General features: G+C 35.5%; 1 protein-coding gene across 1 annotated transcript in view; it reads right to left on the reverse strand.

Moving 5' to 3' along the window:
- EYS (eyes shut homolog) overlaps positions 1–25,979 on the reverse strand; it is an 809,794-nt gene that overhangs the window by 469,904 nt on the left and 313,911 nt on the right. The window contains exons 20-21 of the mRNA XM_068183727.1: positions 10,226–10,423; positions 7,782–7,903 (exon numbers count right to left, since the gene is read on the reverse strand). Of these exons, the coding sequence (XP_068039828.1) occupies positions 7,782–7,903; positions 10,226–10,423 (320 nt within the window). The remainder of the gene's footprint in view (positions 1–7,781; positions 7,904–10,225; positions 10,424–25,979) is intronic.

Raw genomic sequence — 25,979 nt, forward strand, 5'->3', positions numbered from 1 at the left:
ATCATGATTATTTTGAAAGGAAACTTTGGTCAAGGGTTTTGATTTCAGTCCAACCACATCTGGCATAATCTTGCATTTTCACAATTCTATAATAGACCTGCAGAAATCAATTAATATGATTACTCACTAAATGAATGAAATGTTTTCCCAGTGCTTTCAGAGTCAATTCTCTTGTAAAAGGATGAACTATTAGAATAATCTTGGAAATTAATTTTTCTGGGAAATATCTCAGCATATTTCAGAATTTTATGTTATGCAAATAAAACAGATTCTATACAAACACTGTATATCTTTAATATAATTTGGCTTTTTTTTTTCTCTGAAAGAGGATAGCTAAGCAACAGAAACAAGAACAACTGACTCTTACAACACGTAACTCAGTGCCTAGTAGTACAAGACCTGGTAAATTGTCAGGTGTTCTTCAGCTCCCTCTTTTCCATTGTCATAAGCGAAAAAGGATAGGGGTAAAATGATAACAAATGAATAAATATTACTGCAAGATATGGACCCTGGGCAGGGTCACCTTCCACTAGATCAGGTTGTTTCCAGGGATGGGGCATCCATAGCTTCTCTGAGCAAGCTGTTCCTGTGACTCATCACACTCACAGTAAAAAAATTTTAGTCAGAATCCTTGGAACAGAATATTAAAATCTAAAGGAGGACAGATTGGAGAACTCTAAAATAACTAAAAGAAATGGGATAACAAGTCTTTCTCTGGGCTATTTTCCTTTCCAAGTGCTACATAATTTTCCCAAGCCTGAAGAGGTTAGCAGCTAAAGAGACCTAATGAAACCAGAAAATGACCTCCTAGTCTTTGGATGACAAACATTAATACATAACTTGTCAATTGTACATGTTTTATGTGATTTGTTTCACTTTTTAAAAAATAAAAACAGAAATAAGAGACTGTTCTTTATTCCTGCACAACTTATTTTGCTGTTAAAGACACACCATACTGTAATTCATAATTGATGGAGTGGGAGCAATGTTCACATTTTCTCTAGAAAAGCAACCAGATGCAAAACTATTTCATATACTTTAAGCAAAAGAAAACACCCTTCCTGCTATATGGAGAATTTATTTTATATTTAATTAATTCTTCCAGTTAATTATTGTGTGTTGCATAGCAAGGACATATATGTGGGAAGCTTTCAGACAGTGACTGAGCACCTGTGGATTTCACTATTTAATTTGTTTCAGAATAATTTTATTGTGGACCCATAGCTTTCCATGACCTTCTGCTCTTTAAGTCTGCTAAGTACATGCCATTACATAATTCTCTGCAGCTAAATGTCCCTTTTTAGAATTCCCTTCCTTATGAATCAATGACATTTTTGTAGTTCCAAGTCTCTGTAGTACTACTGCCAGTCTTTTAATGCCTTCAAAGGTACAAACTCTTCATTTCCCACCTCAAGCATAATGTTAGTCTCTATAGAGTGCACAAATCAAATTTAGGGTTATGCGTCCCACAAGTAGGCCACAATTCTCCAGCTTCTTCCTTATGTTGTGAAGTTCTTCACTTCTTTCCCTGCTGTCACTGATTTTGTCTGTCCAGCCTCCTCAATGTGGGCAAAACTTAAAGCGCACCATCTGGGACTACCTTCCTGTATCTTTACCACATTGATTTGCCTTCTGTTCACAAGTCTCATTGGAAAGCCAATCTTTAACTTCCTCTTCATCTCCATTTCCTCCACTCTGTGACAGTTTTATTCATTCTGTAGAGTATTTAAAATTCAGTTTATGAAAAAGATAATAGAAGGCTTTCACTTCTGTGGTATTTAGTGGTATTGTTGGTTGAAGTTACAAATTTTTATGTATATCTGCATCTTCTTTCAAAAAGAACATAAAATTAAAACATGTCAAAATAATGCAATAAATAAAACAAATAAATGGAAATATTATACTTGTTTGCCAAAATCATCTTTCAATTAGATGAGTAAAGCATAAATATCATAATCATTCTATCCAGGTAATGTATAATACCACAGATCAATACCAAGGACATTATCCTAAGTCAGTAAATCAATTGTTAATTTTGTGTATTTCAATGTCTCTGACTCAACTGCACTTATTAGAGCATAAAGGAGTACACCCAATAATGACTAAGTTTTCAGTCTTTTTACTGTTATATTCACTATAGCACAAGGCAGAGGAGGGAGGCATTTCAATAGATCTTGAAAAAAACTTTTATTCAAGGACTATGAAGACGCTGTTCCTTTTTTTTATTTTTTAGCTAAATATAAATGGAAGATGAAATATTTCAGGGATGGTAAGTCAAATCTTCAGGGCAGCACAGTGAGTTGTATCAGCAGCAAAATATTGCAGAAGTACTGCTGCAGTTGCTAGTTTTTTGGGTGAACTAAAGATGCTGTATAACTCTTCTCTACGACGTGTAATTGGCAATTTGAAACTTGTCCCGTATTCATAGTTTTACCACATGGGTACTCTCAATGAGGTCAATGCATAAGTTTAAGTCACATAGAAGTCAACTTGAATTTATTTGCCCTGGGAACCATTAAGAGCTTGTCATTTGTTATGTACACTGGACACCATTCATAGTATGTGGTCTGACTTTTAGTTAAGTTGAGGTTTCAGACCAACCTCATTGGCAGTACTTGTTTGCTTTATTTAAAGCTTAGAGAATTTCTACTCCCACAGAAATCTACAAACTTCATTGATGCAGACATTTCTAGCCTTTTATTTTGTTTCAAATGTCAGATCACCTGCTCTCATCACCTAGGAAGATGATCCTCCTGAAGCATTTTGAGTGCTTCTCAATGTTTTAAAACAAGTTAAAGGTTTTAGAGAGCATTCTTATTCTTTTCTCTATTTAGCATAAAGTACAAAAAATTCTGTTTCACAAGGAACTTAAGTTCAGTATACCAATCTAGGAAATTGTTTTAGGTTAGTCCAAAGACCTGACAAATTTACTTTTGGGTAACTTAAGCTGTTAACAGTTAGCTACTATGTACTTTAGTCCTCAATGCCAGAGTTCATTTCACATCTTTTTCAAAATTTATGCAATGAGCTAACCTACTTGTTCTTGAAATTTAAACTATCTGTCAAGTCTATTCTTTTTGTTCTAAAACAAAAAAATTAGTAATAATCTCTTTCTCCACCTTTAACATAAGCCTTCCATACAACCCAGATTATAAATTCCTGAAAGACCTGAATTACATGATGTCACTTTGTTATATGTATTTTTTTTCCCCTCTCACCAATTTAAAAACAGAAATCAAACAAGAAAATATTTCTTCTTCTAGTTTGAATTAGCATTATTGTCCATTGTTTTATTGGAAACTCATTTCCATCACATTAAATGTTACTGAAAGAGAAATAATTGCCTTTAAAATCAAAAGTATAGAGAGTTAACCACAAGAAGGACGTGGGACTGCAATACAAGCACTATCACACAACTATAACTTTGCCTACAGTTTATTTTTTTACTATGTGGTAAGTACAGAGAAATAATAGCTTCCAGAAATAAAGCTCTGAAAGAAATATCTATTATAATTTTCTGCATGGATCTCCACATACACTAAAGTGACAGGATTTGCATTATAATTTGACATACAGAACAACACAAGCAAAAACTGAATTCAGAGTGATTGTGAAGATATTATTTTCTTTTCTTCTTTTTAAAATGCAAATACCCCAAAATAATCTTTTATGTTAGACAGACTATCTACATGATCTGATCTTATATAAATCATTAGGGACAACATATTTTTGTGTATTGTCCCCCAACAATACTTTGAATTTAATATTTTAACTTTTAAAAGAAGAATTTGCAAATTACTCTGGTGAAACTCTACCATAAGGTAGCCATTATGCAAATGCTGGCTTGACATCAGTGTTCACGTGGAAGGTGTAAGCAATTGCCTTTGAATCATGTGATTTGTTTTATTCTTCCTCCCCTTTCCTTTGCTTTTTAAACTATCTCAACCCACTAGTTTTCTTCTGCTTACTATTTTTCTATTGTCTTCAACACCCCATAGAAAGGACAGAGTGAGTAAGTGGCTGTGTAGTCCTTAGCTGACAGATGAATCAACCTCTCATGAGTGGCATTTCTTGTGCCTGTTCTTTCTGATGCATTGCTTGGATAACATTGTTATCTAATTTCAAGGCTTTATATTATAAAAATGAAGGATACATATTGCAAGTTTCATTCTGACAATGGTAATTCATCCTTACCTTGAAAAAATGCATCAAAGGTATTTGAGCTGCTGGACTGCAGAATGAACCTTTTATTAGCCTAAGGGTAGCTGATTAATTATTCCTAAGCCACCAGAGGGTCTAATATGACTGACAGTGGCTTGTGCTGTCATATAATAACTTGCTGGCATATAGCTCCTGGAGAACTGGAATTTTCAGATGCAGTAGAAAATCAGAATCTCCTTATGCTGATGTAGTTGTGCGATTAAACTTCGTATTTCACTTATTCTGATCTCCCACCAGAGAAGGTTTAGACTGGATATTAGGAAAAATATGTTCATTAAAATGGTGTCAAGCATTACAGCAGGCTGCCTAGGGAAGAGATTTAGTCACCATGCCTCAATGTATTTACTAGGTGTGTACGTCTGGCATTCAGGGACATGGCTGAGTGATGAACTTGGCAGGGTTAGGCTTGCAGTTGGAGTCCATGATCTTGAAGATCTTTTTAAAAGTAAATTATTCTGTGATTCATCCCACAATTGTTTAATGCCATCCCCTACTGGGAGAGCCTAGGTAAAATCTGTGAAATATGTGTTGCAATTAGAGCATATATTGGAATTCTTTCTCACATTCAGATCTTTGGTCCTTGACTTGTATAATCAGGCTGCTGTAATATAACTTTGAAAGAAAAGGGTATTTGATGCATAAATTATGAAACTCCTGAGATCACCATCTGTTTTTAAATCTTCCTTTATTATGCTTCACTTATTTCCTATCCTCCAGGTTTTTACCTTTTAGAGGAGGATGAAGAGAGCCTGTATTGTTAAAAAATAATTTTCTAGGGGATTGTTAATTCATTATCTGCTCTTTTACAGCTGCTGAAGAAGAAGGGATGAGTCTTCTTCCATTTTTATGAATATATATTAATTAATTAATCCTCTTTGTGTTGATCACTGAGGAATCTTGATGTATAAACAGATAATATGATTTGGAAAAATTTTGGTACACTTTGATAATGAATAAAATAAGAAGGACATAGTATGTGAAATAATATAGTCACATATAAACTGAATAATGCAATCACTTAGTGAACAAGTCTTTTAGGTCCTGTTTTAGACTTGACTTAAAAGATGATCCACATGAAAGTTATTTCAGAAACATATATAAAAAATGTTAGTTTAAGTAAATATACTCTGGAGAAGAATAGAGAAGGAGAATTGAATAGAAATGAATTTTTATTACTATAGCAAAATAATACCAGAAATTCCCAATTTATTTTCAAAATAACTTTTCTGCTTAGCAAAACCCATTCTGGTTGGAGGGGTGGGGGGGAAGAGGGTTGAAAGTGAAATTTTGTTGCTCTTAAAAATGCCAAAGAACAATCCTGTAATGAAAAAAGAAACGCTGAAGATTTTGAATGTGTATTAGCCAACATCAAAATGAATCCTTTCACATAAATGATTGCTGTAATATTGACAACATAGGTGAAAACTTTTGAAAAAGCATTAAAAGGATCAAACACAGAGTTTAATATGACACCTTGCCATTAGGTTTCTACAGCATTAATTTTCTGTAGATACTAACTGTATCCACATTGATGCTTTGAATGTCATGCTTTCTCAGAAACAGTAGTTTGAATGGATCTCACTGATTTGCTGTGCTGTGCTCCATTTGAAACAAAATTGTAAAGGTCTGAGACATACAAGATGAGAAATATATAGGCACTACAGAACAAAAATAAATACAAATAAATCAAGGAAAAAAATGGATGAAAGACATGTGAAGAAAAAATTAAAACAGTGTTTGAAACTGCAGTAAACTACTATTCTTTGTCATGCTGAATTTTGCCCAAATTATTAAATTTTCCTGGATCAATATTTCAATTCATTTGGTGAAGCATGGCCAAAATTCTCAAGGGGTAAAATAGATTAATTTTATTAAAAATCCGTATTTTTCTCCATTTCTGGCACCTTGCTTTTTTGGGAAGAATGTTGTTTAAACTGCATATAAAACTCCATTTTGTCAGTCTCAATTAAAGGATCAGCTGCAGTTAGGAATAGTACCTGTTAAGTCAACATATGCAACACACTCTCCTAAGAGAGTAAGACAGCACATGAATTGGAGGCATAAAATTTATTTTGTAGAATGCTCTCTATCATAACTTTAAGATGGCAATATATGTTCACTATGAGATCTTGAAATATTAATTGCAGTCTAGTGGTAGAAAAATATGCATTTACAATATCATCCAAAGACAATTAACAAAAGTGTCACAAACTGTGGTCTCCATACCAAGCACTTGATTTTGTCCAAGGTGTTGACTAGTTCTTGAAATATGTTAAAAAAAACCCTCCAAAATATTGTATGATATATAAAGTGTTTTAACTGTGAAAAGAATAAACAGTTATGGAAATTACAGAATTTGAGAAAATTCTTTTTATGCAGCTAAGTTTGGTTCAAGTTTAGGAAATAGTGACAATTACAGGTTACCCTCAGGAACTGTCAGAAAAAAAAAGCAGTTTCTTTATGCATGTACTAAGAAAAGCAAACAAGCAAAAACAAACAAACAACCACAAAAAAAGCAAATCAGCCAAAGTAACTAAGCAAGGAAAACCCCTGAAACCCACACCTCTCATACACTTCAGGGCTCCTGAAACTGCAAACACTTTCAGCTATAATGCAGCAGTCAGTAGTACCTACAGGGTTGTTCGGTTCTCCCAAAGTGAAGATTCAAATGGTGGGCAGCTGAACTGTGGATTGTGCTGCCTACATCATCAATGATCCTTGGTTGGTGCTTAGATGTTTAGTTCATTCCATATAGTCACCTACATTTAAGCTTCATAGTATAATTTGAATTCTACATTTATCAGTTTAGTATTCTCACAAATGTGCTGGTAGAAACTAGAATAAGAAAGAAAAAGCTGTCCAATTTTTTTTTTTTTTTAACTGGTAATTTCTCTGACAGCCTGAATGTTTCTTAAGGAAAATATTCTTAGTGTATGATCTTAGTGTCTCTGTTGAGGATGATGAAAACAAATTACTTCTTGACAGATTTCTGGAAGGAGTGACAGAGAACATGGGCCACCTCTGGTGTTGAAGTTTACACCATGTGAATCTCTGTCTTCTTTCCTCTCATGGAGGAATCAGGTGATAGAATGATTTTATTTCTAAGACATGTTATTTTTAACACACTTTATAACTCCGAAACTAATATATCTGAGGAATTTTGAAAATAAATGCTGAAGTACTTGAAGTAAATCAGTTTTCTTGTGTAAGATACTTTTTAAGTCCCTTTGAAGCCAGTGCATTTGGTGTAAATGAGTATTCCTGTCACTTATAATGAAGTCATAAACACAGCTAGTAGAAAATTTTCTGCACCTTTTGAATTCCCTGTATAACCACATTGACCTAGTAACTGCTTTTAAATGATAAAAACATTCCTCTTTCCCACTGCCTATAAAATCACAAATAAACAAAAATACCAGTGTCTGGAAAGTATGATTATAAAGCCCTTGATATGTGGATGTATGGATCAAGAGGAGGTTTAGAACTCAGAAAAATATTGCTTTAGATTTTAGAATGATAACAACAACCATTTTAATTAAAAAAAAAAAATTGCTACTAACCAGATGTAGATCAACACATGTAGAATTGTGTTCACAAGCATTGACTATGCAGTCATCAATGTCTTGGTCACATTTCAATCCTGCATATCCTGGGTTGCACAAGCAATAGAAGCCATCGACAACTGCAACAGAGATCATACTTTAGTACTAACAGTCATAACAACTGAATGTAGTAAATTTACTAAGTTCCAGGTATGAATACTATCTGGAAAAGATTAAGACCAGATTTACTTAAATGGTGTGGACATGTTAAAAGAATTGGAATAAATTAAATGTGGTCTCAAAACACCTTTTAAATATGAAAGCAGATCCATGTACTTAAATATTTAGATTCAAGAATTATAAATCAATGAGTTAAAAAGTGATGTTATATGTAATGAGTAATTTTCTATCACAAAATAATCACAAAATACATACGATTCTACCTTTAAAATGATATCAAAATAAAATATGGCAGTTAAACTATGGTTTATTGGTTGCTTTTATTGTTATTTCTGTTGTAAGGAATGCCTCATACCATTACATTAAGAGAAAACATATTTGAGTTGAATTTTTCTATGATGTATTTCTTAACAAGATAAGGACAGATAATCATAAGAAACTTGTCTCTTTTTCATAATTAGTAATCCAAATGGCAAGGAATCCTTAGAGTGCTCCATCCATATATGGAGTTCATGACAGAAGGAATCACACTTGTTGCAGTCTGCATTTATTTTAACCTCAAAGGAGTCCCTGGGCTCTTCATTATCCCTGAGATTTACCACAGAATCTATTCTGCCATCGTGTCTGTACACACAGCTGCTACTGTATTCATTAAATGCTTTAAGTCCTTCAGCACAGGAGCATTATTCATATGCTAAAAGCTTCACAGCTTCCTTAGGATTCCAGCTTTCTGCAGCCAGTGTGCATGGGGTAGAGGAGCTCAAATGTCCGCATGATAAAACTCAAGCCAGAGGCACCACAAGGACAAGCTGTTCCCCCAAAAACTGGCACTTTGTCAGCATGACAAACTTTAATACAGCTCATCTGAATTCCATTTCGAAAATATCTCTAAACCAATGTAGACCACATAGAAAACATCTGTAAATGTAATAGGAAATAGTCTTTGCTAGATAGAAGATGAAGTCACACACCTTATTCCCAGATAAGGAAAGACAGATTTTTTAATATATTTTATTGAAACCAATTTTTATTTTTATTTTAACCAGGAGAGTTTTAGTCAATGATGTCTTTAGTAATTTAGGCTCAGTTCTTTAAGATCTCATCTGAAATCAGTAGGCTGATTAGTTTTTCTGCAAATTTTTCTAAAAAAAAATTCATTTAATGGAAGTTCTTAAATCATCATTCTTTTTTGACAAAGGATGTGGAGAAACAGGAGAGAGATGTAGAAGAAGACAAACAAGGTTACTCAGTGGTTAAAGTGTGGACCCTATGAGGAGAAGTTGAGCAGGCTTTCTTTGTATTAGACCTTTAGGGAAGTGTTCATAGTGAGAGGGCTATTTAACAATAACTTCAAGGATACTTGCACAAATGACAGAACCCTTAGTAGTGCTAGGAGGTACTATGAGGCAATGGCCAAAAGTTACAGCTCAGGAGATTTGGATGGGACTGGAAGAGTGTGAGAATTGCCAGAGTAGTTAATCAGTGGAATACACTGTCCCAAAGAGTTTGTGAAATTTCTGTCCCTCTTTAAAGGCTTTCAAAATTCAGCTAGAAAAATCCCTGACTGACCTGTTCTAGCACTGTTAGTAGTCTAGCTTCATGCAGGGTTGACTACATGACCTTCAGATGTTTTTCAGCTTTCCAGTCAGCATTTTAAGATCCTCTGAAAATTACTAGTGCTACTTTTTTTTTTTTTTTTTGAACAAGTATAGAAAGTGTTGGATGGTAAGAGCCCTATAAAACTTTCAAGTAAGTACTCCATAACTTGGCCTGCCAATCCAGACAGAATATAATAGAGTAATCAAGTTGCTTCTAAAACCTTTCAGTACATCTTGCAATGAAAGAGTAAGTTACACATTTACACAAGAAGGTAAACAGGTACACCCTTTTACACTAGTTTGAAAGTAAACAGAATGTTCTGACTTATTAGAATTATGACATATAATGCCTAAGTGCTCTGTGAGCTCTTTTTCATTACCTGAATATTCTCTCATGTAATGCACAAGGTAAGGTGTTTTTGATTAATTTAGGTACCAGAAGACAGCACAAATCTCATGAAAAATTCTCATTAGCTACAATTCTGACCCCCTGAACACAAAAACCTCAGTGTTGGGAGCTGAGGCATTTTGGCAAAAATAATCCTTCTGGTACATGCTGTGAAGCTTCAGACAAGCTAAATTTCAGTAAATTATCCACTGCTCTCCCCAGAGCAGCTCAGCAGCTACAGACACTTCAAGAGAAAGACTACCCTACATTAAAGTGAGTAACCAGACTGAACTCACTGTCATAGCAGTATCCATGGAGGCAAGGGTTAGAGCTGCACTCATTGACATTGATCTCACAGCGTGGACCTGCAAAGCCCTTCACACACTGGCAGTGGAATCCAAGGGGAAAAACGTCCAAATTCATTTCTTCTATGCACACAGCTCCATTCTCACAGGGATTGCTGGCCTCACAAGGCCTAAACTCACAGTTCAAACCTGGAAAAGAAAACGGCAAAGCTGTCAGTGTTAAACTAATGAATATATCCCTGCAGCTGCTGTCTATTATGAGCTTTATTTTCTTTATAACCCTGGCTAAAATCGAGTAGGAGGGTCTCAGAGGTACATATATGTATATTACCATGAAGAAACATCTATTTGCTTAAAATCATTTAAAAAAAGGGACAATTTATATTTTATTTATATTACTTTATATGATACAATAAATTTTAAAATCTAATAGCTATCTCACAGGTTTCGATAGGTATATCTTCCATCTTTTCTCTTAACCCTTGTGCTTTGAGCAGCTCAAAAATGAAACTTTTTAGAATGTATTTAAAAATGAAAAATTAATTTTGATTGAAGCTTCCTGCTATTTTGCCTTGATAACCTGTTGTCACAACTACTACGTGAATCGTTCATACATTAACCTATAATAGTGAACATGAATTAGATATATGTAACATTGTATAATTGTTCTGATTACCATCCGTGACTGAATACAAATTATTTTACTGAAAATGTGTATTTATTTAATCATGAGTGAATGCCTCCATTATTTATAAAAATTCCATACAATAGAAAATCTCGCACCGTCCCATTGTACTTTTTCCTTACTAACACTCTTGTATAGCAGATTATGTATCTGGACTATCCAAGGAACTTTGTGATTGTGGATCTTGGGTCACAGATGCCCTCATCTAAATCTTTAATTTACAATAATTAGATAAAAAGAGATTGAAAGGTCCTATTAATCGAGCCTTAATTTGTTAGAACATAACAAAACTGTTTCATGTTTTCCAGTACTGATAATGGAAATGAGGATGGCAGAGACAACTGAGATCAAATGGGTTTAGGTTTGTATATCTGCCTGCATTTTCAGTTAGTGCTGCTGGTGATAAGTCTGTTCTTTCAGGCTTTCTTTCGGACAGTGCTTAGTGACTGTCAGGCTGTAACAAACTACACAAGCTCCTCCTAATCCCTTTGAAGCTTTTCCATAACTACTGAAGCTGTGTCTATGCCATGCGTTCTGGTGGAGCTTCCCAGGGTTTGCTGTGCTCTGAGCCTTCTGCACACTTCACCAGTGCCCTTGCCTCCACTATGGTTGTCCAGCCATTCCTTTCTGCAGCAGTTTTTCCCTGTCCCAGAAAGCTCTCTGTTCCTCAGACAGGCTGTAACCTTAATCCAGTGTTGGGCTGTGTGACACTACAAGACAAAACACCTGGGTAGTCATGTGGAAGATATAATCCAGACAGTTACACTAGAGTGGGTTGGTAGCTGACATGCCCATGCAGCGACTCTGTCACTCCCCCTCAACAGGCAGGAGAAAATAATAAGAGCGAAAACCTTGAGGACCATGATAAAAATAGGGGCATCATTTACAAATTACTGTCATTGACAAAATAGAAACAACTTGAGGAAAACTGATTGAATTAACTGCCACTTAAAAATAGCACAGGATTGTAAAAAACAAACACAAAGATAAAACCACCTTTCTCCATCCCTCTTTTCTTCCCAGACTCAACCTCACTCCTTCAATTCAGACTCCGCTACCTCCTCCTTACCCATGAATAGCACAGGGGGATGGGGAATGGGAGCTGTGGTTAGTCCATGACAGCTCTTTGACCCTGACACTTCTGCCCTGTGTCAGAGCAGACCCCCCACAGCCTGGCAGCTCCTGCCAGGAGCTTTCATAATAATGAAACAAACTGTCCAAAATGTCAGCAGGATTGTAGGTGAGCTGACTGCTTACTGTAAGATGCTCATTTAAGGGCTGAATTCTAAACGCTTTTAATAACAACTACAACAGGTAGGAACAGAACTGAGGTTAAAAAATCCAACAACCCTTTGACCCCAGTAATAATGATGCTGACAAAAGAGGAAAAAACAACACAAGTTGTTCCCTGTCTTTATGCTTCTGATCTCTCTGATGCAGGATGATCCTGCTAAAGACAGGCATCATTTTCAGATCTAGAATTCATGAAATTGCACAGCAAAAGAAGCCATATGGCTCATTGAGATTTTGCCCTGAAGTGTCTGTATTTATATTACAACAGCTTGACATGAGTGAAAACCCTGCCGATTCCTAAAGTGGAATAACACAAATAAGCTTAACACATGGCTCACAATCCTAAATGGAACTGTCAGATGATCTAGTAATGTAATAGTTAATTTTCTTTACCTGGGGAGGCAGCTTTACCTTTGCATCTACCTTCTGTGCACTTCCTTTTCTCTTTATGCTCATTCAAGAGTCCATTTATCTGTTTTTGAGCCACACCTACTTGAGTTCCTGCACATTGGAAAGAACTGTACTTTGAGGAAACAGTCTTTTAAGATGAATCAGTGGGCTCAAGACAAATCCTTTTTCCCTTCAGTGCAATCAGTGCAATATCTAATGGGAGCTTGCCAAACAGATTTCTGAGCTAATGAAAACCAGCTCACTGGAGTTTGGAATGATTACTGTGCTACTTGAATTTTGCATTTCTCTTAAGATTATGAACTCTATCATCTCGCTGACATTATTGCCAGAGTTGTTTCCTACCTCTACATCCCAAACTTCCCCTTGCTTATTCACAAATCTAGAATATAGATAAATATCTCCCCCAGTTTTCTCACTCTGCAATTGCTTAAAAAAATTGTCAACATGATCAATTATTTTTGTCTTTCCATGTTGTCTTTTCAGCAGAAGTCAGTGTCGTCATATCCCAAGGAGAACTAATATTCCAAAGTATTTTTTCTAGTTTCCTAAAGATGACTTCATAAACTTTTCTTGATCAAGCTATCTGTAGAAGATGTCCACCACAATATTTCTTTAAATGGCTGCCATTCCACTCTATGTGATCTACTTGAGTGATGTATCAATGAAGTTTTGCCTGTGGCATTAATCAGATGTCAACCCCCGGGATGCTTATCTTCTTATCAGCAGTGCTGGGAAAACTCTATCTGGGCCCCCACAGTTTCTGCCCCTGCTGCTGGAGTCCCCTAGTCACTTTTGATATTCTCTGGGTATCTGCTGGCATTGTTATTGGTGCTGTCATGGACAAGCAGTAAAAGCAAGAAAGCTCTGCTAATCAGCCAGATTTGGTAATCTCTTCCTCACAATGAGATCTCTGACATGCAAATAAACCTCCTCAGAGATGAGGTCTGGTCACCTGGTACCACTCTCCCTCAGAGAAGTGTCTTATCTGTCAGCCTTTGCTTTGTTTTAGTGGTAGTGATGAGGATGTTTGTGTCAGACTCAGACAGCTTACTTGGTCTTCCAGATAAAACCTCTCATCCAAGTAATCAGAAGGAATATTCCTTCATTCCTACAGCCTTCACAGCTGTAGAGTCTCTTTCTCTCCATGTCTGAGTGTATCCTCTACCTACCCTGATCTTCTCCTCCCATCCTCCTGCTGTGGATATCAGGCTTTCTCCCTTCAGGGAGCCTAAGAAAAACTTATTCACCTTTCATTTTGTAATCACTGCTCCTGCGTAGCCTATTCTTATTCACCAGGTCCTTCCCCTGGCAACATGGAAACTAAACCAGGATGCATGGAGAGGGGCTCACGTTCCTCCTTCTTCCCATGGTGTTCTGCAAATAGGAGCATGAATCAAGGTAGCTCCCCAGAAGGGTATGAACTACAGTGAAGTTTGTGTAGATCTGAAATTACACCAAAACTATTTCCTCATGAAAAATCGATTTCCCACCTTTTAAGGATTAGGGAAAACAAATTGCTTCCTAATTCTAACTATAGTAACATGAAAAAAAATTAAATTGACCTGACATTTATAGAATGTTAAATAAAAATATGGCCATAAAGAAGTTTACCAAATAAGGCTAAGCCACATAGAATGATATCAGTTGCTATTAATATTATAATCTTTTTAGCACCTTGTTTCAAAAAAATATTCACTACTCTTTAATTAGATAGTCAATATCATTTTTCTCCCACCCAGCTTTCATGCATATCATTGCATGAAAAAACTTTTTGTCTGCTATTGTCAGAAATGGCAAAGGTTTTATTCCTATTCTAACTGGAAGACTGGTAAAACAAAAAGACAATAAAATAATAAGGCTGCCAATCTCACTCAGTTCTTTTCCCTGAATCAATTAATTTTTAACTATTAGTGTTGAGAGTAATAAGTGAAAGGACTATTCCCTTACTCAGAGAATCACAACTGTTGATATTATCTTAATACATTTTTGTTAAGTAATTAATTATTAAAGCTAATCAATACAAGAAGTAAGAAAACAAGAAAATAAAATTGGATGAGTTAAAGTAGAATTATTTTTGAAAAATGCTTATTCACACAAAAATTAAGAGTGAATAGGAGTAGGTTGGATAGGAGTAGACAGTGGTGATTACACACTTGCAAAACAAGTTCACTTGCTGCTGCTGCTGCTCTCATACCAGCATTTTTTTACAAAGCTGTAAAAAAGATGTATGATTAAGGATAAATCAAACAGCACGCAGGTCAAAAGGTTTTTTTAAAAATAAAAATAGCTTAATCATAAAGTAGTTTTTATGTTTTCAGCATTTTCTCTCTCTTCTAAATATGTGTTAAAGAATTTCTGTACAAATATTTTTGTACAAATGTGTTACTGTAGCTGATTGATTTCAATACATCTATTTTGTGCTAAACATGAAACTTCTCACTTGAACTGAAAAGTTTCTGGTACAGCAGGACTGTGATTTTTGACAGAAAGGAATGCTGTGCCAGGAAGACAGTTTATAAACTGTTTTCTCTCCCTCACATATCAGAATTTGTAAATTCAGAGTGAAGAGGTAATGTTCACTAAATAGTTAAATGACAAAAAAGAGAATGTGAAAATGAAATGCGAAAGAATCCATCACATGAGTTCATTAATTAATTAATAAGTTCAGGTCATCTTCACAACTGTGCTTATTTCCTTTAGACAGATTTAACCTTTTTTTGCTTGTTTAATTCTTGGCTACATTTTATTGATTGCAATAATAGATTGTCTTTAATGGGCAACTAAAGGCCTCTCTGTTAGAATAAATCTGAACAAACCTCAAAAGTATATGCACCAATAATTAAATTAAACAGCTGAAGGATAATTTCCTTTACAGTTGTACTATATATTGCAGTAAGTATTACACATCTTTATCTACATTTAAGCATATGCTAATAGCATATAGTATGTTTCTCTATTAGCATACTGTATATCAAACAATTAATAGTTTCTTTGGAAAATATTCTCTTTTTTTGTTTAGGAGTGAGAAGCATATTGCATATTTAGAAATTTCATTCTGCCAATATTAATGAGTTTCCTTTTCTACTGTATTTGCTCATAATACTTCTAGGATAGAATTTCTAAATACCATAAATGAACACTGAAAATAGATTTTATTTTGCTGAAATAGACAGTCCTTTTTAAGGCTATTACTAAAAGTCAAAGGCCTAATTTAAATAAATGACATAGAAAATAAATTGCCTGATATAAATTTCTATTTTTTATGTGAAACTATTGATGTTTGTTTGTTTTATTTGCTCAGCATAAATGTGTACATGAAATGCTTTGATGTGTAGTACTGAAATCTCCTATAATCAGAAGTGACATATCTTCAGTGTTGTTATTCTTTAGGAAAACAATCTAATAAATAAAACATTTGCTAGTAACATTTTATGGAATGAAATCTGACAACAGTTTTCAAATTCAGCATTTTGCTGTAAAAGTATGGCCTGCAAAATGCATCTCGTTTCAGACTGATGGTACAATTGTGACAATATAGTGAAAATAAAATATCTACCAGAGAAACAAGTGTGTCATTTGGATGGCAATTTCCTAAATTATAACAAAAAGTCTGGTAACGGTGTTAAATATTCATTTATGAGGACAAAAAACTTTCAAGAAGTAGCAAGCAGGTAGCAGCACCAGCACCATGATTTTGTGATCATAACATCACTGCACTGGCATTGTTTCAGTCTTTTTTAACTTACCTTTTAATAACAGAACTGAAAGACAGTTCTAACATTGAAATTAATAACTATTTTTTTCCAAAATAAATTAGACAAACTGAATTCTTTACAAAAAAAAAAAAAAAAAAAAAAAAAAAAAAAAAAAATTTGGTTATGGGAGATAACCCAGTGTTCAAAGGCACTATAAAGTTATATAAAGACATTCCTACCCACCCCCCAAACCCTTCCCCCAGTCTATATGAAACTTACTGGTTTTCCCAAGATTATCCTTTTGAAATGAGTGGTTACAATTTTAATTCAAAAGGTATATGATCACTTCAGAAAAATATGTGGTTTTGTTTTCATCACCTTTACACAGCTCAGTAGGTCTTGCTCCAAAGGCTTTCATAGACTTACCATAAAAACCCCAGGAAGACTAATGAGCAAGAAGTTAGATACCTAAAATCTGAGTTCCTTGCAACTGTAAATATGAAATGCTTTAATGCTAAAAATAAAATTGTCTCTACTAAAAGTTCAAAACTTTGAGAAGCTTAGATGTACCTCTAAGCTTGCCATTATTTTAAAAACTGACTGCTTATCTTGATCTGCTACGAGACATAAGAAAAATATTTCCACAACTGAGATGACTAAAGACTAGTAAAAGTAAATAAAAAACCAGAAGTACCAGAAGTATAAAAAAAATAAGTGAAGCATGCATATTTTTATATTACTTGAAATTAAGCTGAGTATTATAATATTTTAAAAACTTAAAATGCATTTTATTATATTTCAAGTTTATAGCAAATCCAATCCTTTTTCTGGAATCCAAATGCTACTTTTCATTAAAGGAATTGCTTTGGCATTCTGTGTATAAACAGTGGAAAGACATTTTCTCTGAAATCCATACGAATTGAAAACCATATACTTTTCTTTTTAAATGCAAGAATATTTGAAAAAAGAATACATAGCACTTTTCAAGTAGAAATACATTTCCTTAATTACATATGATAATGCAGAGCATGCAACAGTGCTAAAATAGAATATAAGAAAGACCCACATCACAAATTTTAGAATGAAGATCACACAGAGTTGTATATATTATTGCTCCATACCTGTATAAATTTCTGTAAAAATAGAAGAAAGCAGAAGTTGAATATATTATTTAGGTGCAGGGTTTTTTTCCAAAATATACAAGCTTATAATGAATAAACAATGAAGATATATCTGTATGCTCATTTGTGAATTTCACATTTCACATTAAAACATGCTTCACTCTTTCTCAGAAACCAGAAGAAGAATTCCACTATGGAAAACAATTATTAAAAATTTATTTTAGACTGAAATAAATGGGAATGCTTTTCTTTTCTTTCTTTATTTTGTCTGCAACATCATTCAACTGAAATTAATATTAGGTGTGGATAACTTACAGAAAGCTTGTATCAAACTTATGTTTTTGTTATGGCTTAGGACTTGTGGATGTCAATAATGAATTGCAATAATGGTTGCCTTTAGCTGTGGTGGTCAAACTCTTCTTTGTTCCAAGATCACATTTTCATTTTCTTAATATTTGAGTCATTAGACAGATATTATTTATAGCATTTTATACTAAGATTATAATTTTATTACTTTTAATTTATGTATTGGCAGATGACCCTCTGCCATAAATAGGCCCACTATGTAGAAAAATAAAGCTAAAAACATTTGCATCAGTAGTCAAAAAAACCCTTCTGAAATTTGGTAAACTTTCCTCTGAGGAGCAGCAATGACTTCACAATTTGCAGGGCAGACCTGGAAAACGTAACCATGTTTTAAGTCTTTAAAAATGATGGTTTGCACCTACTTTCTGGAAAAATAAGGGCCAGATTTCTATTTGCAATGAACAGAACTTGTATCATCTCCATAACTTAAATCTGTTTCCTGAATAGAGGATATTGAACACCATTCTCACAGAATGACTGATGAAATTCAAACCCCTTTTCAGCTGTAGGTGACTGGATTTACACATGAAGTATTCCCAGATTACTCATGGCTGTAAAGGCTTAGAGAATTTTACTTGTGGATCAAGATGTGTCTCAAGGTGCAAACTAAAAGCAGAGTTGAAACTGCAGCACTTACCTCACTGAATCTGTATGCACAGAGTTAAGCAAACACAGTTTTTAGAGATGCCTTCATGCCTTCAGCTGTTCTGAAAGGCCACAGCTCTTCTACAGACCTTGGCATATCTCCCAGACCCTTGTGATTATCTAATATACCCAAAAGCACCTAAACAGATATTAGAAATGGCTAGGAAAAAGGTTTTCTCTCTGAATTGTTTTATTTTGGAGACAGCAGAAGAAGATGAGAATATACATTTAGATGGCAGCTTTTAGGAACAATACAAAACTGAATGGAAGTATCAGAAAAAAATTCCAAAATCCTGCAGTGACTTCATAAATGAGGCAACAGCAAGTCCCATCTCATACTGATTTCCATTTAGGCATTACATATCCTTTATTGTTCAAAGGCAGTGCATGTTTTCTTGGTAATATAACCCAAATATGGCCACTCTGCTTCTCTTCCTTCAAAGAGCTCCTATGTGATGCAGACTGACCTTCATATAACTATGCATCAGTTTGATTTTTTCCCCTTAATAAAATTTTATTTGGCTGTTCAGTGTCAAGAGAGTGGCAAAACAAGATAAAACCTGATGTTGAACAGAGTATAGTGGTTTATGGTCTAACACACAGTTATGCTAGAAAGAGCCAGAGGTCTTGCAAACCTGAATGTTTGCATGGGGCTTGGCAGAGGAAAGACTGAGGTTTGGCCTATGAGCACTGGAAAAGTAATTGCTCCATTATCTCTACTCCAGCTTTTTGCCTTCACGAGCACTTACATTTCTTACTTATTATCTGTTTTGTAATTAGCTGTTCCCATAATAGAGTGTCCCGTGATGAGATCTCCATTATTGCTTTTATTTTTTGATAGACTTAAGCTTTTTTTTTCTGCTGAGCTGCCTTTCTCACTAGTTTACTTTCTTTTGCAACGTGTTTGATGGTCAATTACCATTTTTGCTTTCATCTTAATTGGAACACATTTGGATACATGTCATTAAGACTGCAAGAAATAAGTAGACATTTCCTCAGAACTGAATTTCAATTTTCCTATACAATTGTGTATATTTGGTTTAAAAGGTCATACCTATTAACAACGTCTAGACAAAATACATACAGTGCAATTTTTTAAATGAGTCATGTAAATAATTTGGATCAAACTATAAAAATCTTTGCTCCATTTATTAAAAACAAGTTACTAAACAACTGATGGTTTTTCTCCTTTTTTTTTTAAGGAAAAAAATCATGCTAACTCTCATAGGACTATCACATATCCAATATACAGCCACTAATTGAAACTAGAATTTTAATGCTTTCTTCCTTCCTCAGCTTTTTTGGGAAGAGCAGATTACTGGCTCAGTCCATGTGTCAGAGAAATGTTGTTAGTTAGTTTCACCTTTGCCTTAAATAAAAGTGCAGAAAATGGGGAAAAATTGCAATTCTGGTGTGAGACTGCAAGATCTGTTCTTAGTTATCAATAATACCAAAGAAGAAAAAAACAGCCTTTTAAGTCTTTCTTTATCTTCTGTAAAAATGAGCTGGTCTAGAAACTGTAGTGAGATCATTCACCTTTTGCATGATAAGAATGCTGAAAAGAAGCTTGCCTGATACAGAGACAAACTTGCTCTGCTACATTCTCAGGAAGGGCTGCTGTCTAATAGTTGTGAGTAACTTCATTGATGTAGCTTAAAAAAAGTTGGCATTTGAAAGCTCTGAACAGTAAAGTGTTGCATGCCAGGTTGGTTCAGTTAGAGATTTTAATAAATGTTAGTTAGTCGGTTCTATGTACCCCTATTTCCCCCTCACAATGGTCTGCCCCAAGCTGTCTGCCATAGGAGTTCTTACATGTCAATTTTATAGCCACCCCCTGCTCATTCCTGAAAGTTCTGTGTCAGTCACCCCATCTTTGTAATCCTATTTGTCCCAGAACCCTGTGCCCACCTCTGTTATGTTCCCATATGTTGCCATAGTCTGCGTCACTCCCCTGTTGTCTGTTCCCACTGGGCGAGGGCGGCTTCCGCCCCTGTCTGCCTGCTCCCTATTTAACCCCATGCTTGCTTTGTTCCAATTGCCATTTTGCCCATGCGCGCGGCCTGGGAACATTGCTACGTCCACCACTGCAGCCACGCGGGATATAAACATTTCTCAGCCACATGGGACAAGGTGTGCCTTCTCTCGTCCCTTTATTTCCTCTTAGCGTATGGCTACGAAGGCGACAAACACACACGGAGGCTCAGCTCTAGAGCTCCGCACACTCAGCAGCCCCAGTCTCACCGAAAGCCAGCGCCACTATCTGGGCACCCCAGCTGCCCGGAACATGGGCAAAGAAGAACAAAAGCCACAGTAAAGTTCCATAAATTACCAGGAACTTGAGAGTTAAAAGAATATTCTTACAAAACGCTAAAACCACCAATAAAAACAGCATGGATATAAATATAGATAAAGCTATAACCTTTACTAATTGCAGAGGTTTTGAACATGTTTGAAGTTTTAATGGGACAACTCAGTATTTTCTGATAGAGCCATGGGAGCTTTCATTCTACCTTCCATGAAGTTGTCAGACCCCTAAATGAGATATGGCCTCATCATGTTTATCATTCCTTCTGTTCTCTGCCCAAGGACTTAACATCAATTCTGTAATAACTGTGACTGTTATAGAAAGGCTTCAATTTTAGATTCAATAATAGAAAAGTTAGTATAATAATTTCCCAGCTAGGACATTCTAATGGAATAAAACTCTTAAAAATATTAAGAATATTAAAATATTTTGTCTAACATCCAAATCAAATTGGTCTTCCTTCCTTCTCCCAATTGTTCCAACTGCTTGTCAGCAGAGAATTTCAGAGCTTCTCTCTCCTCTGTTTCTGAAGAACTTCAGAATGTCCACTGATACAAAATGTCCGATATACACGACTATCACTGTTGTACCTCAGTTATGATACAAAACAGGTGGAAGTGGAGACATTTCTAAAATTAATATTTTCAGATACTGATATATTAAAACCAAGCAGAAGCAACTGTACCAGACATATTAAGGTTAAGTCCTATATGTAGAGAACATCACACTGCAGTATATGTAAGTGGCAGCATGGCCACTTTTAAGCCTTTCAGCTTTAAAACATGAGGTGTGATAATGACTTGTACTATACAGGTTAGTGGCAGAACACTGCTGAAAGCCAACAGAAACAGAGAACTGGACTTTTATAAGTGGACTGTCATGTTTGATTAATTAAAACATGTTCTCAAACACATACAGTACTTCTGACATAAATAACTATTATAAATGGCAAAAGCATATTATACAGACCTAGATGCTATATTTCTTTTCTCTGTTTAACCTTAGTCACAGCACAGGCTCAGAGGGGCTCAGTAACTTCTAGGATTTCTGTGGGTTTACACAACAATCTCTTTCTCTAACCAGATTAATAACATAATATGGTATAGATTTTCTTCTGTTAATCAAGTCTTGAGCTTCTCCAAATCAAGGTCAAAATAATTATGACATAAAAGTACAGGGAATTTTTAGTTCATTATTTTGTACCCTATTGGGACTACAGGTAAAACTCAATAATTTTGGAAAACAGAAAATAAATTTTCAACTCCATAAGGATGAGGAATTTGGCTGAAATAGGATGAAAATACTTCATCTATCATATTCAGTAATCAGAAACTTATTAGATGTTGACAAGGATGTTATTTCATATCTGAAAGTCTTATAGGTTCATTCAGTTTTCTCTTGGATTACCAACAGGTGGACTGCTAACCCTCAAGCTGCTAGTCTGAACATTTGGGAAGTCAAAGGTAATAATTTCAGTGGCAAAAATTCCAATGAAATACCAGAAATTATAAAAAGACCATGATCTATACTACATGGGAGGAAATTATTCTCAGGGGAATTTTACCTCTCCACTGTAGAGAGAAATGCATTAGTTTTGTTAAGGTTACACCAGCAGCATCAGAAGATATAATTCTCCAGTACTCTCTATCCGCATTATAAAAACTGGATTTTTTAAGAAAGAGTTGGTGCCCACAGGAGAAGTAAATTTTCATTCACATATCAGACTTGTAGAGTTAAGTTTCAAAACTTGGACTAGAGGTATTTGAAGAAAAATCTAGATATATATCACTGCCCAAGCATCATTTTTCTTAAAGGCTTTGATGTCTTCCATTATTCTACGCAAGCCAATGGAATGAGTTAAAACATTTTTTCTAAGTAGATAAATATGTGCTTTAAAAAAACCAAAGAAACACACTACTCTTCCAAAGAAAAATACGAGAAACTATGAGTACACAGTAATACCTTAATTAAATTTCTGATGAGTTTTCATATTTATATACAACTATTATAAAAGTTTTTAAAATATAAAACTACCCATTCAGGATATTATGAAGTTTGGCACACATAAAAATGAATAGCAGCTATCCTGCTCTCAGAAGACTTGAAATGGGAAGAAAGCAAAAACTTTCTTTTCCTTTTTAAAAATCATGAGGAAATTAAGGGGAAGAAAAAAAGAAAAAATCAAAACTTTCTGGTCATAATCTTCCTTAGTCTCCTTGTCAAAATAAACAAATGAAAATAGTCAAGGTAATAAAACCAAAAGCAAGATATATGTATGTAAGCCAGTTTCTATATATAGAATCAATTTCTAGCTTAATCTGACAGGCTATCTTTTGTATGAATGCACCTGAATGTCCAAATCATGCTCTGAATTCTGTATTTCTGCATTCTATATAGTAGAGGTCTGCTGTACATCTCCTGATCAACTGGTACATGTTCCTGATACATGTTCCTAATAATAGTGCATGTCCTTCAAGTCAGATTTTGTGATGGAATAATCAAATCATTGCAATATACTATGGAAATACATATTCAGATTGCTTTCCAGGTAAATGACAGCATTCATAATACAGCATTTATTGTTTGCTACTGAGAATGTCAGAAGCAAGAAAATCTGTGGAAATACTCAAAACCAAAACAGGTGTTCCTATATAATTTTTGCCATTAACATCGTGCATGTACTTTCTTAACTAAGTAATTCTGTAATCTGTAATTAGTGCACACAAAGCTGTTCATTAAAACACCCTGAATGTATCCACACAATTAGAAAACATAGTTTAGCTAACCATTATGTTGCCTTACTGTGAATCTGTTGAAGGCTACATTTACAGCAGTTTAGCACTAAATAAACAGATGGTGTGAGACAGAGGTAGCGTTTTCATATAAAACTAAATCTACTTTTATTTATACCCATATAAATCTAGACAAAATCAGTATAAGAATTTGATATTGGAAGGTGTTGAATAAAGCCTTAAAGAAGTAGATAGCCTCAGACCTCCTGTACCAAAAATATTATCATAGAATGGAATCATAGAATCCATTTAGGTTGGACCTAAATGACCTCCATGGGTCATTGAGTCCAACCTCTGTTCAATCACCACCTTGTCAATTGGACCACACCACCAAGTGCCACATCCAGTCTTTTTCTGAACACCTCTTGGGATAGCAATGCTGGTACTTCCCTGACCAGCCCATCCAATGCTTAATCACCCTTTCAGTGAAGAAATTCTTCTGGTATTAAACCTGAACCTTCCCTGGTTCACCTTGAGGCCACGCCCTCTTGTCCTGTTGCTGACTGCTTGGGAGAAGAGGGCAACCCCCACCTTGGTACAATCTCCTTTCAGAAAGTTGTAGAGAGCGATAAGATCACCCCTGAGCCTCCTCCTCTACAAGCTAAGCAACCCCAGCTCCTTTAGCCACTCCTAGTATGACTTACACTCCAGAAATTTCACCTGCTGTGTTGCCCTCATCTGCACATGCTCCAGCCCCTCAATGTATTTCTTGCAGTGAGGATCCCAGAACTGGACACAGGATTTGAAGTATGGCATCACCACTGCCAATGACAGTCCCTGTCCTGGTCCTTCTGGCCACACTATTGCTGATACTGGCCAGGATGTCATTGGCCATGTTGGCCACCTGGGAAAACACTGGGTCATATTCAAACTCTGTCAGCTCCAGGTTCTTTTCTGCTGGGCAGCTTTCCAGCCACTCTGCCCACAGGCTGTAGGAATAAATAGGGTTTTTGTGTCCAAAGTGTAGGACTCTTCACTTTGTCTTATTGAATCTCATACCACTGACCTTGGCCCACTGAACTAGCCTGTCCTGATCCCTCTGCAGAGCCTTCCTAACTTCCAACAGATCAACAATTCCACCCAATTTGGTGTCATCTGCAAACTGATTGAGGGTGCCCTTTGGGCCTTCAAGCAGATCATTGACAAAGATATTAAGCAGGACTGGACTCAATATTGAGTCCTGGGGAACCCTACTAGTGACTGACCATCACACGGATGTGACTCCATATACCAACCTTCTCTGAGCCTGGCCATCCAGGCAGTTCTTAACCCAGTCAAGAGCATGCATGTCTTAGCCGTGGATTACCAACTTCTCTAGGAATATGCTCTTGGAGACAGTATCAAAGGCTTTGATGAAGTACAGGTAGACAGCATCCATAACCCTCCCATCATCTGCCCACCAGGTGGGTGACCTGGTTATAAAAGATCAGGTTGGTCAAGCTGGACCTGTCTATCCTAAACCCACATGTCTGGGCCTGATCCCCTCATTGTCCTGTATGTGTCATGTAATCATATTAAAGATAATCTGTTCCATAACCTTGACAGGTATCGAGGCCAGGCTGACAAGCCTGCAGCTCCCTAAACCTTCCTTCCAACCTATCCTGAGAATGGGCATCACACTGGTCAACCTCCAATCATCTGAGATCTTCCTAGTTAGCCAGAACTGATGACAAATTATGAAGAATGTCTTGGTGAGCTTTTCTGGCAGTTCCTCAGTACCCTCAGGTGGATCTCATCTTGCCTCATAGACTTGTGAGTGTCTCAGTGGCACAGGAGGTCATTAACTACTTCCTCCTATAATGTTCTCAGAGGATCTCAGTTACATTTTATGAGTCTTGCCAGGAGGGCTTACCTTTTCCATTGAGAATATGAGACACTGCTAGTCTCTTGAAGGATGACTACAGAAAGGCTGACTTTCTGATTTTTTAATTACTTACTTAAATATCTAGATGAATACCAAAATCTACTGGAAATCTGGTTCCTTTAGTCAGACATACTTAAAAGACTAGTATTTCTAACTGTGTACTGAAAATTATTTTACATCTTCCTGCACAGAGGCAATTCTGATACTGCAGTAGTTATTTACTTGTTATTCTACTGGATTTTATTCAGCAGAACATAAATTAAAACTAACAAAAATGACAAACTAAATTTTGACCATTAATTAAAAGAATAAAAACAAACATAAGTGTTTGTTCATGACCTCATGAATAATGAATTTTATTCCACCATCTTCCCTAAAGGGGAAAAGTCCCGCTGTCTCAACATACCAGGAAAATTGCCTTTTAATGATTGTTCTGGAATCCTAAGTGTCATTATATTGAACTGCTGGAGGAAAAATGTGTTTATATTTAATTTACAAAATCAACAGGTGCTTTTAATTGAGACTATAATTTGAACTATATTTGCTCAAGAACATCAAACAATTTGTT

Source organism: Anomalospiza imberbis, chromosome 3 (assembly GCF_031753505.1).
Source record: "Anomalospiza imberbis isolate Cuckoo-Finch-1a 21T00152 chromosome 3, ASM3175350v1, whole genome shotgun sequence".
Taxonomy (NCBI): domain Eukaryota; kingdom Metazoa; phylum Chordata; class Aves; order Passeriformes; family Viduidae; genus Anomalospiza; species Anomalospiza imberbis.